This window comes from Hydra vulgaris, chromosome 10 (genome assembly GCF_038396675.1).
Source record: "Hydra vulgaris chromosome 10, alternate assembly HydraT2T_AEP".
Classification (NCBI taxonomy): Eukaryota; Metazoa; Cnidaria; class Hydrozoa; order Anthoathecata; family Hydridae; genus Hydra; species Hydra vulgaris.
The window spans coordinates 11,595,001-11,610,000 of record NC_088929.1 but is presented as its reverse complement, the minus strand read 5'-3'; the positions used below and the strand labels follow the sequence as shown (position 1 = coordinate 11,610,000).

At 28.6% G+C, this 15,000-nt stretch overlaps 1 protein-coding gene across 1 annotated transcript in view; it reads left to right on the top strand.

Moving 5' to 3' along the window:
• The window catches only part of LOC136085791 (uncharacterized), a 103,630-nt gene that overhangs the window by 17,085 nt on the left and 71,545 nt on the right, over positions 1–15,000 (top strand). The window contains exons 4-6 of the mRNA XM_065807258.1: positions 4,803–5,009; positions 10,541–10,741; positions 13,000–15,000. The exon at positions 13,000–15,000 is cut by the window's right edge and continues 302 nt beyond it. Of these exons, the coding sequence (XP_065663330.1) occupies positions 4,803–5,009; positions 10,541–10,741; positions 13,000–15,000 (2,409 nt within the window). The remainder of the gene's footprint in view (positions 1–4,802; positions 5,010–10,540; positions 10,742–12,999) is intronic.

The window sequence follows — 15,000 nt, the reverse complement described above, 5'->3', positions numbered from 1 at the left end:
TGTGCATATCAGGTTGTACATAATATATCTAATGTTACTATAGATATACATGATATTTAATACATAATTACGGTCAAATACACTAAAGGTACTACATCTAATATTCTTTTTATAGTAACTGCATCTTTTTACTATATATACTTATCATACTTATACCTCAAGCCACACCTCACTAACTATATATAAAACGAATCATTACACTCAAAATATTTTACTCCAGCTCTGTTACATACACCATCTGATAACTACTTAAAAAACGAATAATTCTACTCCAACTCTGTGGCATACACCCATACACATCCCTCTATAAAAGATAAGTAATAACACTTAAATTATAACTTATATTTATATTTATACTTATAATTATATTTAAATAACTTATAATTATATTTAAATATACACACATGTTATTTTTAATGTATTATTCTCACACTGTTAAAATACTATAATAATGCTGATTAAGAGTTATTAAGCTAATGAGGAATAAAAAAACACAAATTCACATTGTTACTAGATACCACATAACTTAACTTTGAACCACTAATATTGTTTTGATACTAAAATTTCATTCTAAAGACACAAGTCACTATGAATATAAGTAAACACTATCTCAACCATACTATACATACAGTTTGTTTAATTCCCAAGAGGCTACCTGCAACCTGTTTTATAAAACGAATAATTTTTTTCCACTTCAGATACTCCTGTTTACATTACAGTCACATGACATTTTCACAGTTACTCTTATAACTTATACAAAATTCCATATAATCTTAGATTATTAGTTATACAATATATATACAGATTATTAGTTGTAAAATATATATACAAGTTCGTGTTACTATATTGGTGAAATTCTGTTTAAATTTTACAGATAATCTAGTTGCAATAGTCTGTTATTTTAAACTACATGTTACTGGACTTCTAGTATTCACGTTTAACTTACGTTACACCAGTTTTAATGACTTTCAACCAATTTTATACTAACAACTCATACTATCAAGACATTTTATTACAGTAGACACACTCAAGTACACTGCATTGACAGTCTACATTACATACACATCTACAAGACTCAAAACAGTTCACAGCTCTTACTGACCCTCGTTATACTGCAACAAAGCACGGCACTTAACAACACTCATTTCAAAAAAGTGACTTACAACTGTAGGCAAGTTGTACTCAGCCCCACTAAGTGTCCTCTGGTCCCAGTGTCAATTCAGAAGCCTTTGGCAATCGTCCTGACAGGATACTCTGAGAGTCATCCTTTTGGGATAACATAATGGGGTATCTTGACAAGATACCCTGGTGTATACCCAGAACGGAACTTCTTTTAAGATGCCGGTCTCGGGCGAAAGTTGGAGGTCTTCTTGTGTTCATACTGTACCATAAGGCGCGAATCCATACTGTACTCGAGACGTCCATGATACACTTATCTCAACAATGTATGTTGACCACCCTAAGAAAACAGACTACATAATAACTACTTATAAAACGAATAATTCTGCTCCATCACTGATACTATCTACACATCACACTTACGCTTGACACTAACGACAATTTAGAAAAATAAAAGTAAATTATTCTTAAGTATCTCGACTATTGTTTATTGTTATTGTCTATTTTTACAACATTTTACTTATTATTTTTTTAGTAATTTTCTGCTTTGAGGCTCTTTGTTTTCCACTGGATATCTCTCCTTTTGTACTTTTATCTCACTCTGCTAAACTCTTTCTAACTTATTATTCATCCCTAAGGCGTTCAATGCTCGGTGCAGCTTCACTAAAATGCTTTGCATTTACAACAAAAAATTGTTTTTACATTTTTTTTTACATTTTGTTATATTTTTTGATAAAGTAATAAATATAGTTTGGTCATGATAGTTTTAAAATTTTAGACAAAATGAAAAAATGAAACAAAACAACTTGAGGTTTTGTAAAGTGGTTTTTATAAATGTGAGACTATAATAAAAATCGCCTACTTGATATATCTGATTGTCGATGGCTAACTATCTTTGTTTCCTCAGAATAGAGTTTGTCACTTAAGTGCTTAAAAAGATACCTAATGCTTGTTTAAATTTACTTATGCTTTAACTTCTACATTTAATAAAAAAAAAATCTAACTATAAGTTATAAAAATGTGACAAAATGTTTTAATTTAAAAATTTAATCCTTGCACTGAATGTTTGAGGTAGCAATACAAATAGTGTTTTTAGCAGTTTTAACAAATGTAGTAGATTCTACGACTACTAACAGAGTTAGTAGTCGTAGTAGTAGTAGTAGTAGTAGTAGTAGTAGTAGTAGTAGTAGTAGTAGTAGTAGTAGTAGTAGTAGTAGTAGTAGTTGTAGTAGTGGTTGTAGTCGCGCTAGTAGTAGTAATTTTAGTAGTAGTATTAGTTGTAGTTGTAGAAGCAGCAGTAGTAATAGTAGTAGTAATAGTAGTAGTAGAAGTTGTTGTAGTAGTAGTTGTAATAATGGTAGTTAGGGAATGAAAACTTTGACGAAAATCAAAAAAATTGAATTCTGAATTAGAGATTAAATTTTTCGAAATTCGGTCAAAATTCGAAAACATTTTTTTTTTTTTATGTCTATTTAATATTAAAAATAATTTATTTGAGATAACTCATTTTTATTTATTGCATAAAAAATACTTTGTTTGAAAAATAAAAATGGAACATAAAATTATGCCAAGTTGAATTATTACAGAAACATTCTAATTTGGGTTATCATTTAACAATAAAAAGAATAAAGTTATTGTTTTGTTTGCCTAAAATATGCCTTGAGAAAGCAGAGATCACTTAAAGCTGCGTCTCCGAATTTAGTTTGAACTTTTGTTCATAAGTTACCAGCATATGAGTAGGCTCGCTTACACATCTCGCTCGATGGCGGAATCAAAATCAAATGTGAGTAGCTGACTCTAATATTTTGCCACGAACGCCGTTCTTTTCAAAGAATTTCATTTCAGATTCAATTTTTGAAATTAAGCTCCTATTTATTATTTGTTGAGCTGAGTTGGACTTTATGTCGGACTATAAATTCAATTGAATTTTTTTTTCCAACTTTTGCATTAATGTTAACGGCTTAGTTTGGTCTTCCAACATCACTTTTATCACATCGTCAGCTTCTGACTGCTTGTTCGAGGAAATTTCCATGTTAGTGTTAAATATCATTTTTGTGCAAGGTTTTCAACAACTTTGTTTATTGTTTTTTTCAATGGTCTAGTGAAAGATGCGTAAATCTCACTTTTTCCGCCATCGTGTAAATACTGAAGAGTTCCAGACATTAGTTCGTCTTTGGATTATTCCGTCTTATAATTTCTTCGTTAATTTTAATGAAATTTCATCAGATCCGACATTCTCAAGCATAATAGAAAATGCCGCATCAGCAGAAAGCAGATTTGCATCTTCTCGACAAAGGGTTTCAACAGTAGGTTTTCCTCGGAGAAATAATGTTTTTAATCGACAAAATTTCAGCATCTAGAACAACGATATCAGACGCTATGTCAACTAATGCTTTTTGTAAAACAGCTGTTAAGCGTGTTAGAGTTTTCGACGATTTTCGACTAAGCCATTCCATCTAGTTCTAGTGTCCATACTAAGTTTCAACTGTTTCCCAAATTCTTGTTTCACGTATACTTGACGAATAACATTTATGTTCTTGAAAGACGAAGTTTCTTTACAATGGAAGGAACATTTTTGATGAGAAAATTAAATTCAAACTCTTCATTCTCAACAAGCTCAGCTTCATTATAAGTTTGTTCAATAAAACCAACAATAGTTTTTTTGTTCCTCTTAAAAATTGAATCCAAACAGAATTTTGATTTTTACATTGCTTTGTGCATTCCTAATAACTTTCCTTTAGAAACATTTTAGGATGTACTGTTGATAATAATTTAACTTATTAAGCAAAACAAAATTAAAATTTAATAGTTGTCAAATAACATTATTAAATTATTACTGTTATTTTTCTAACTATTATTTTCTTACCTATTTAAAAAATATTGATCCAAATAATTCAATACATACCGCACTCACAATAAGCGAATCTCAACACTGTAGAAAACCGTAAAATATAGGAACACGAGGTTATTCCAAATATTAAAACTATTACATGTTGATATGAAATGAAAACATGGAACCGTTAACTGCAACAACGGAAAAACGCAATAACGCAATAATGCAATAAGCAAATCTCAACAAATTATTACACGTGGATATGAAATGAAGAGATGAAACCGTTAACTGCAATTTAGGAATGTTTTTTCTTTGTCTACTTGATTTTTTTTCTTTATTTCTTCTTATAGAATTAAAATGTAGAATATCAATATGTACAGAAACAAAAACACAATTTAGTTGTTGGAAAGAGAACGCAAAAAAAAAGTTAAATTTCTGAATTCGCTCGAAAAATTCTCGGGATTCGAAAATATATAATCAAAATAAATTTCGGAGTTCTCAAATTTTTAGTTTCGAGATGTAATCCCTAGTAGTAATAACAGTAGTAGTAGTAGAAGTAGTAGTGCTAGTTAGTAGTAGTAGTAGTAGTAGTAGTAGTAGTAGTAGTAGTAGTAGTAGTAGTAGTAGTAGTAGTAGTAGTAGTACTAGAAGTAGTAGTAGTAGTAGTAGTAGTAGTAGTAGTAGTAGTAGTAGTAGTAGTAGTAGTAGTAGTAGTAGTAATAGTGTTAGTAGTAGTAGTTGTTGTTGTTTTAGTAGTAGTATTTGTTGTAGTAGTAGTAGAGGTACTAATAGCAGTGGCTTGAATCTATAGTTCTTAGTTACTTATTTAAATAACATATTCTTTACATAGTCATGACTGATGAGAAAAATGGTTTAAGCACTTCTATAAAATCAATTTTAACAACGTTAAACTTTAATGACGATAATGATAAGTTGCTAAATGCAATAACTGAAAAAGGGATTAATGGACTGTATATGTTTGAAGAAGATATTTTGCCAAAAGTGTTTAGAAATTTGGAGTCAGTACTTAAGGATTTCTTAAAAGCTAATAACAAATGTAAGTGATTTTTTCGTTTTGATTTAAATCTTTTCTTACTATACTTTTTTTTTTTTTTTTTTTAATCAACTCGCTAAGTTTTATTAAAATTTATTTTAGTGTAACGCAAAAAGTTAACATAAAAAACAATATAATTAAAAGAGATATTTTCGGAGTTTTCTATTAAAAATATTTTTATAAAATACACTTATTTGATTCGTCTGTTTTTTCGTTGCTAACTAGAGTAAACATCAACAAAAAAATTGTTTATTCTGTTTTTATAAAGTTGTTTTGTTTATTTTATTTTTAATTATAATTATGTTTTGAAGCTTTTATTATTATTGTTTATTATAGATTTAAGTTGCAGTAAGTTTACATATAATGTATGCGTACTGGGAGCATAGAAAACGCGCCCTGTAAACAACCAGTTTTATAAATATTTGTTTAAATTTTTACAAAGTTATACGCAGAGGTTGTTTGTTCTAGCATTTTGCTAATCTATTATTTAAATGATTGTGTTGTTGAGGAAAATTTGAAACAAACTCATTTTTTTTTTTATAATGGTAACCACGAGACAAGGAGTTAATAAGTTTTGGTAGATAAATATCTTTAACTATATCAAAACGATGTATCAATTTAATGATATGGATAAAGTTGCAAAGAAGTCTCCGAGACTCATGTGATGGCAGATTTATTATTATTTAGAATATTTTTTATTATATTTTGAAGAAAGTCATTGCAATGAGGGTTGTTTTGACTGTAATAAGTAATGCAGCGTTTTGAAATGTTTAGCTTAAGAAACCAAATGATTGACCACCCGTATACCAAGCCTAGACAATCCTGTTGATCATTAGACTGCAATAAAGTTTTTAAAAAAAGTTTAGTATTATTGGTAAATATCTCAGAAGGTTCAGTGAGTTTAGCAATTTTATTTGTGCAGAGAATGAAGTGGAGCGGGCCAAGAACAGCATCTTGAGAAACACCATTGAGAACATCAACCCATGCAGAGCTGGTATTGTTAATTGTAATGCGTTGCTTTCTGCCCACTAAAAAAGGTGTAATCCATTGTAGAAGTTTGCCGTTTATTCCAAAAGTCTCATTTTAAGTCTGTTTTGAGGTACAAATTTGAATGCCTAGGCGAAATCAAGATAGATCACATTAATAAAATAGGTGGTATGGTGAGGTGGTATGGTGAGGTGGTATGGAAGACGAAATAACATCAAAATTCTCTATGAAAATAGTTACGCATAACTTATAATGACGAAGACTTGCTCATTTACAGAAAACATTTTATTATCGTAATTGCGATTCAAAAATTTGTTTTTTACAAGTTTTTTGAAGATTTTTCAGGCAATAGAGGTTAGTGAAATAGGTCTATTATTTTCACCGAGTAATATATCACCCTTTTTTATTTGCTAAAGATTATGGTACCACAGAGTGGGTATCTGATATCTGAGATTCACAGAGTGAGTACTAATCCATAATTGAAAGATTCGTGAAAGATTTTTATCAATAGGTTTGCTAATCTTTTTGGTTACTTTTGTATTAAAGGATGCAATCCATCAGATCTGAAACATTTAGCCTGCCATAGTACACTAATATTATACTATGGCATAGTATAATATGAAATAGTGACTAAATTGAAACCAGTGTTTTCACCAACTTTATGGAGTAATTTTCCTTCAATTTCTTCCAAAACTGGTTTATTTTCTACTCTATGCGAGTATTAACACGATTTAAGTATTTAATTCTAAGTGACATTGTCTTTGCCTAATCTCTTAACTCTCTTAAATCCTTAACTCCTAAAGCTCCTAAATCTCAACTTCCTTATTTTTAACTATTTTAAATTTTTAAATCTATCCCCAGCCAAAAAGTTATATCGAACCTATAAGATTTTTGAACAAAAAAAAAGTCAAAACTTTGATAACTATAAACACTTTTTAACTTAGGTGTTTCAATTCAATGAGGTTCAAATTTGAGTTTTTTTTTGTTCTTTATTTATAGGATCCTATAGGACTTTTTGATTAGGGTTATATTTTCTTTTTGTAGAAGCTATTTCATTCTCTATCTCATCATTTTTTTCTGGAAAACAACTGATAAGTTCTCATACTGGATAGTATTGGTCTCTAAGAAGTGGCCATAAAAGCAGGACCAGATAAAGATAAACAGTGATCACTATTTACGACAGTTAAAACACTCTTTGTTGAGAAGATGATAATGAAGAACACAAAACAGTGTTAAAATACCTGGCGGTTTACTTTATGGGTTGTGTTATAGCCAATTCTGTTATTTGACATGCAAAAAGCTCTGTAAAGATATCTATAAAAAGGTTTAAGTTCCTTAAAAAATTGCGCGGATATAACTTGGTTGTAGTCACTAAATGCACTATCTGATGTTGACTTTTTTTGAGATTAAAAAGCATATGGACTAGTTATGCATTTTTTTGAAACGATTTGCTGTTTTTTGTGAATATATGCAGTACATGACCATTTTTACATTCATTGTTTAAATAAGCAGATAATTAATAAATTGCAAGCTCAACTACTTTTGGCTTCACCATAAAATAAACATATAAAGCTCTGTAAAGATATCTATAAAAAGGTTTGAGTTCCTTAAAAAATTGCGCGGATATAACTTGGTTGTAGTCACTAAATGCACTATCTGATGTTGACTTTTTTTGAGATTAAAAAGCATATGGACTAGTTATGCATTTTTTTGAAACGATTTGCTATTTTTTGTGAATATATGCAGTACATGACCATTTTTACATTCATTGTTTAAATAAGCAGATAATTAATAAATTGCAAGCTCAACTACTTTTGGCTTCACCATAAAATAAACATATACTCTTTTTGGGGCCCATGCTGCAGTAAATAAAGTAGCTATAATCATTAACTTAGATCAGCTATTAATCACAGTCACCGACTATATAAACGAAAAAATGCTTGAATGTCTATAATGTATAATAATGTATAATGTAAAAGACTTTCCATTTTGATATTATATTTTAATAATTTACTATTAACAAGTTCCACTTAACTGGTTTATACACCTTTTTTACTTGTATTATAGGTATAAACATACATATTATCGTTAAATGATTTACAACAATTTCCATTTGGTTTTAAAAGTTAACTTATTATAAAGTAACTTAATAAATTAAGTAGAAATTCGGATAAATACTAGTAAAAACGGTTCCATTGTTCTTACAATTTATTGTTGCACAGCTTTTTAAAAAAAATTATATGAAAACTAAGCATATTTTCTAAATGAAAAGTTATTAATACTAAATGCTCATAACCTTAAAACACGCCCACTCACTACCTCCCTCAACCCCTCCCTCACCATCCGATCCACCAAAACAAACATAAAAAGAGTTTATGAGTGCAATTAATTTTATTTGAACTTTGACAGGTACGAAGAAAATAGATGTAGAAAATTAAATAAACATGTTAGAAAAATGAATCTACGTGTCTTTAATAACAATACACTTCCATCAATACACTAATTTTTTAAATATTTGTGACATACTTGAGGCAAGTGAGTTGTGACATACTTGAGGCAAGTGAGTTGTGACATACTTGAGGCAAGCTTTATTGGACACATACCACAATGATTGTTGAATATTTAAAATACCACAATGATTGTTGAATAAACAAAAAAAATACAAAATGTGGACATACAACCTCATGGTTTTTGGCTGACAATATGTCATGCTTGAAATTTATGTTAGTAAGGCGCGTATATGATAAGCGCAACAAATTTCTACCGGTCAATAAAATTTAAAAAAAAAAAAATGTACTTTTCCCTTTCGTTTGCTATAATAGGGTAGGGTGGGGTGACACGGATAGTTGGAGTAATATGGATATATTTAATAAGTGTTCATGAAAAATGTTATCTATAAATAATGCTAAAACCTGAAGATTACAGCTTACAGTTATTTTGAAAAAAATGTTTAAAAAATTACGCTTTAAAACGTTTGTCTGTAGAGTTATTACTTATGCAAGTGCAAAACGTAAATTTATTACTTAGACCATTATGTATCAACATGTTAAATTTATTTTTATAGTTCTCTAACCTAATTTGATAAATAAACAAAAATCTAAAATGGGGTAAAATGGATATACAAAGTAAAATAATAGTGGGGCAAAATGGATATATATGAGATATATGAAATCCTACTAACACTATAATATTTTTTTACAAAATCATAAGCTACATGACATTCATATATTTATGCTTACTTCTGCTTTTTACTATAGTATTATAAACTTTTCAGTTACATATAATAGTTTTATATAATGCCTCTGAGCTATTTACATTAGGATAATAGCTCAAATTTGTTTTCCCTGAATGGCTAGGTTAAAATTTTAACTTCCATCAATATATTTTATATTTAATTTTTGTATTCCTCTTCACTTTATAATTAAATTATATACATTATATAAACAAGTTTTGTTTTAAAATATTTAAAACAAATTAATGACTGAAATAAATTATTATGCCTTGTAAATATCAAAGCAAGACTTACGATCACAGCAAATTAATGACTGTCATACAGCATGTTAAGAAAGGAATTCCTAAATAGGACATTATACAGACAATCCCATGGTCGAATTCAAAGGAATGAAAAATAAATTGGAAGTGATCATGGGTTTGTTCTAAATAATACTGAGGAAAGTCTTCTAGTAGAAGCCCTGATCTACTTAGCTGATAATGGTTTTCCACAAAATAAAGTAGATATCAAACTGATGGTTAAATCCTATATAACATTTACTGGCAAAAGAACTCTATTCAAGGATAAACAACCAGGGAATGTCTGGTGCATGTTTTTTGAAAAGGGTTGTAATGTATTGCTTGGAAAAAAATAACCTGAACTTTTTAAAGCAAGAGCTAATGATATTTATCTAAAAACATTGACGATTTGTTGTTTGAGTTATATGAGTAGACATTAAACAATAATAATTTTTTTGATAGACCATATTGCATATTTAATTTAGATGAAACAGGTTTACCTAAAGCAGGAATAATTTTTGATTTGTTTGTGAACTGTTGTACAATTACACAGTATTGGCACTGAAGTAGTAGCTTAGAATTAGTGGCATTCTAGCACACAGTAGTAGTATTTTTATGTTATTTCAAAATTTTCTTTCTTTTTTATATTATTCAGAAAACTAAATTTTGAGGAAATCGGTAACTCTTGAGAAAACAAAACCAATGCGATATTATTAGAGATGCGTCAATTTTCGACACTGATGTTTTTTTCTTACAAAGAGTAGGGGTATGTAATTCATTTATAGATCTGGTTTACCACTACACCACTAGCGCGAGTTGAATTCAGAAACATTTATGTTAATCTAACAATCAATCAAATTAACTCAAAATTTATTTTGGTTATTTTTTCAAACAGCAATTATCTAGTTAAAAACTTTTTACAAAAAACAAATCTTAACAAAATAGATTTTTATTTGAAAATTATGTTAAAAATTTTGCCAAATGTGTTAATATACATTCTACTTAAAAAAATTAACTGTGTTTTAAATTATATATAGGTACGACTGATCATGTTTTACGCGACTCTTTAAAATCCATTTTTGTGACAAACAAAGTTTTTGACGATAATGATAAACTACTAAACGCAATACTTGAAAAAGGAGTAAATGAACTGGATCAAATCAAGGATGACATTACACCAAGAGTTTTGAAAAGTTTAGAACTGTCAATTAAGAAAATACTAGCTAGCAACAGCAAGTGTAAGTTCAAATATTGTTTTAACACTTTTGAATAACTTTTATATTATAATTAAAAAAACGCAATCACATAATAGCATAAAAGTGTAAGTGTGAGCGTAAAATAAAACAAATCATCTTGCAATTCATTTTGAAGTTCATTTTATGTAGTTTGCTGCTGTTGCTTGTTAAAAGACACATTTTAGTGAATTTTTGTTTTAAGCAAATTAATAAAAACAATTTATTTAAGATCACTGGATGATCTTGTAGTTTAACAGAATAAATACAATTTAATTCTATATTTGTAAATGGAACTTGTTGGTTTAAATTGCATGCTACCCCAGCGAGCACATGGGCGTAAAAAAGCATACAATGAACGTTTAGACGGAACCTCTCGGACGCGTTCTAAACTGATTCAAGATTAGACGCTCAAAGACGTTCTTTTAAGACGCTCTAAAGACGTTTAAAAAAAAACCGAATTAGACTTTCCATTTAAGTGCAGTTATACAAAAGTGGTCGAAAAATTACGTCTTTTGAAGGTTTGAGTTACATTTGTCATGCAATGAGCGTATTTTAGCAATTACCGCATTTGTAGGAATTTGGGGACAAAAATTCAACATTCACAAAATATTATAAAAACGGCAACTAGTGTGCTTTACTAAATGAAGCAAAAAAAGCACAAAATTACAAGTATACAAAAGATTAAAACTTTTTTTAAAAAATTTTAGATATAAAAAATATCATGAATACTTTTGTCGTGGTTATGTTTCTTACGGTAGCCGACGCCTTTTCTATCTGGCGTGCTTTTCAAAATATCTCCATCACAATTTTATAGTTCATTCTCGGCATAATATATAATATAAAAATATGTATATATAAATATACATATATATATATATATATCTATATATATATATATATATATATATATATATATATATATATATATATATATATATATATATATATATATATATATATAAATTAGTAGAAAATCACATAACAATAATTTCTTTTATTTAACACTGCGTTTAATCAATAATGACTCATCAGAAATCTGATTTCTGATAAAAATGCATTTCTGATGAGTCTTTTGATGAGCATTTCTGATGAGTCTACTGATGAAACACAGTGTTAAATGAAAAAAACTTCTGTTAAGTGATTTTCTACTGATTTGTTATTGCTCTTTTCTTTTAAGAACATTGAGCAGTCCATTTTGTAGAAAACATTTTAAATTGTTAAAATATATATATATATATATATATATATATATATATATATATATATATATATATATATATATATATATATATATATATATATATATATTATACACACATTTAACACTGTGCTTCATCAGTAGACTCTTCAGAAATGCTCATCAAAAGACTCATCAGAAATGCATTTTTATCAGAAATCAGATTTCTGATGGGTCTTTATTGATTAAACGCAGTGTTAAATTTAAAAAAATTTTGTTATGTGATTTTCTACTAATTTATATATATATATATATATATATATATATATATATATATATATATATATATATATATATATATATATATATATATATATATATATAAATACATATATATATTTTGAAAAGCACGCCGGATAGAAAAGGCGTCGGCTACCGTAATAAACATAACCACGACAAAAGTATCCATTATATTTTTTATATCTGAAATTTGAAATAAGTTTTAATCTTTTGTATACTTGTAATATTGTGCTTTTTTTGCTTTAGTTAATAAAGCACACCAGTTGCCGTTTTTATAATATTTTGTGAATGGTGAATTTTTGTCCCTAAATTCCTATAAATTCGGTAATTGCTAAAATACGCTCATTGCATGACAAATGTAACTCAAACCTTCAAAAGACGTAATTTCTCGACCACTTTTGTATAACTGCACTTAAATGGAAAGTCTTATTTGGTTTTTTTTTAAAAGTCTTTAGAACGTCTTAAAAGAACGTCTTTGAGCGTCTAATCTTGAATCAGTTTAGAACGCGTCCGAGAGGTTCCGTCTAAACGTTCATTGTATGCTTTTTTACGTCCATGTGCTCGCAGGGTTAGCATGCAATACAAGGTCATCCAGTGATCTTAAATAAATTGTTTTTATTAATTTGCTTAAAACAAAAATTCACTAAAATGTGTCTTTTAACAATATATATATATATATATATATATATATATATATATATATATATATATATATATATATATATATATATATCCGTTTGTGTACTTTTGTGTACATTTCCTAAAAATTTGAAGATATTTCTAGATATGGTTAATGTGTTTAATCGAGAAAAGTCATTAAGCGATTCCTTAAAATTAACCATCAAATTGTCAGGTTATATTGATACAAATGATATATTGTTTTTTACAATACTTAAAGAAGGAATAAATGGGTTATATAAACATAAGGACGATATTCCACCGAAACTATTTAAAAAACTGGATTCTTTGGTCAAAGACCTCCAAATAAACTTTAGCAGTTTTATAGTCATTTTACTTCAAGTATTGAAAGTGCCAAACAATCTTCACGTTTGTGTTCTAGAGCAAATGAGTAATATTTTGTTCAATGTTATTACAAGTGATGAGTTTCGCATTGAAGGCTCAAATTTATATGATATGCTCTATAATTCTATAAAGTTGGATGAAATGGACGATGTTGAAAAGATTAGATCATTTTTAGAAAAAATTTGGGAACCAGTTAAAATCAATAATGAGCTGAAAACAAATTTGTTAAATAAAGTAACATTATCTTGTTTGGAAGAATTAAAAAAATATATTCCTATAAACGTTTTTGAAAAATTGTATAATCTAATAAACAAAACGCCGTCAATTCAAGTTCCTTTAGATAAAAAATTTAAAAGGAATTCCCCTTCCAAAGATGATAAAAATATCTCTAATCTAGGTTGCGAAGATTTTTCTGAGGAAATTAACAAACTGAATAAGCAAAAAGACAGACTAGCGTTAATGCCCGATTGCATCGAGAAGTGCATTTTAAAATTAGTATATTTAATTTGTTTAAAAATTTCACCTGACAACTACACTACCAATATCTTAAAGAAACAAGAAGAACCAATAAACTTTGAGGCTGCCATTTTGGCTTTAAATGAGAAATTCGATGTTCAGGGATTCAACTTCAAAAACGATATAAAAGAACACTTCAAAAAGATCGTAAATTTAATTAAAACAAATCAATTTAATTCAGCACTTAAAAATCTTGAAACATTACTCAAACAAATTCAGCCTCTGGATATTGCAGAAATAAATTTTCTAATAGAAAAAGCTAATAAAACTATTCAATCAATTGAAAATCAGGATGTTATACTTTTGTTGGGAAAGACGGGATCTGGTAAAACAGCAACCATTCATTTTTTCTGCGGTTCTAAAATGGTTGAACAACAAGTAGAAATTAAACCTGGTGAGTTTCTGAATCATATTACAGCAAAGCCGTTTTCGGACGTTTTATCCAATTTTGTTATCAGCTGCCGCGCTAAATCGGAAACTAGATACATAAATCCAATTCAAATCAACTTAAAAGATTTGGGCGCATTAAAGGATAAGTTTATAATATTATGTGATTCCCCAGGATTTGGTGATACTGCTGGTCCTGAAGTGGATATTGCCAATAGTGTTTGTATTGTTGAAGGAATCAGATTTTGCAAAAGTGTTCGACCAGTCATTTTGATGAATTATGAAAACCAAGGTGGTCGAGGTGAAGGTATTCGTGAGATGACACGAATGATTCAGGAGATGGTAATAAACATTGAAGAATATTTGTCTGCGTTTTCTTATTTGTTTACTAAGTATCCGAAAATCGGTATTCTCGCGAGTCTTCGTAACATATGCGATAATATTGAAAAAAGTATGCCTGAGCCTAACGAAGAAACATTTAGAGCTATTCTAGGTGATATGATAAGAAAAACTCAAAAAAATGGAAAACCTTTAGATCTTATAGAAGATAGTCCTTTAGATGTTTTAAGTAAGATTATGAAAACACCTTGCATTAAGGATCCTGGACAAGTGTTCAGGTACACAATAACGGAACGATCAAAAAATGCGTTGTACATGCAAGCCGAATATAATAAGTCTGCAATAATGCACGCTGTTCAAACCAACAACTATAATCTGATAAAATATAAAATAGCTGAGCTTCAAGTTTTATATCAAACTTTAAAATTAGACGAGCTTAAGCAAACTTTGATGGAATCCATAAATTATGTAAAGACTGAAATTGAGAGATGTTACGAAGATACAAAAAGAAGACTTAACA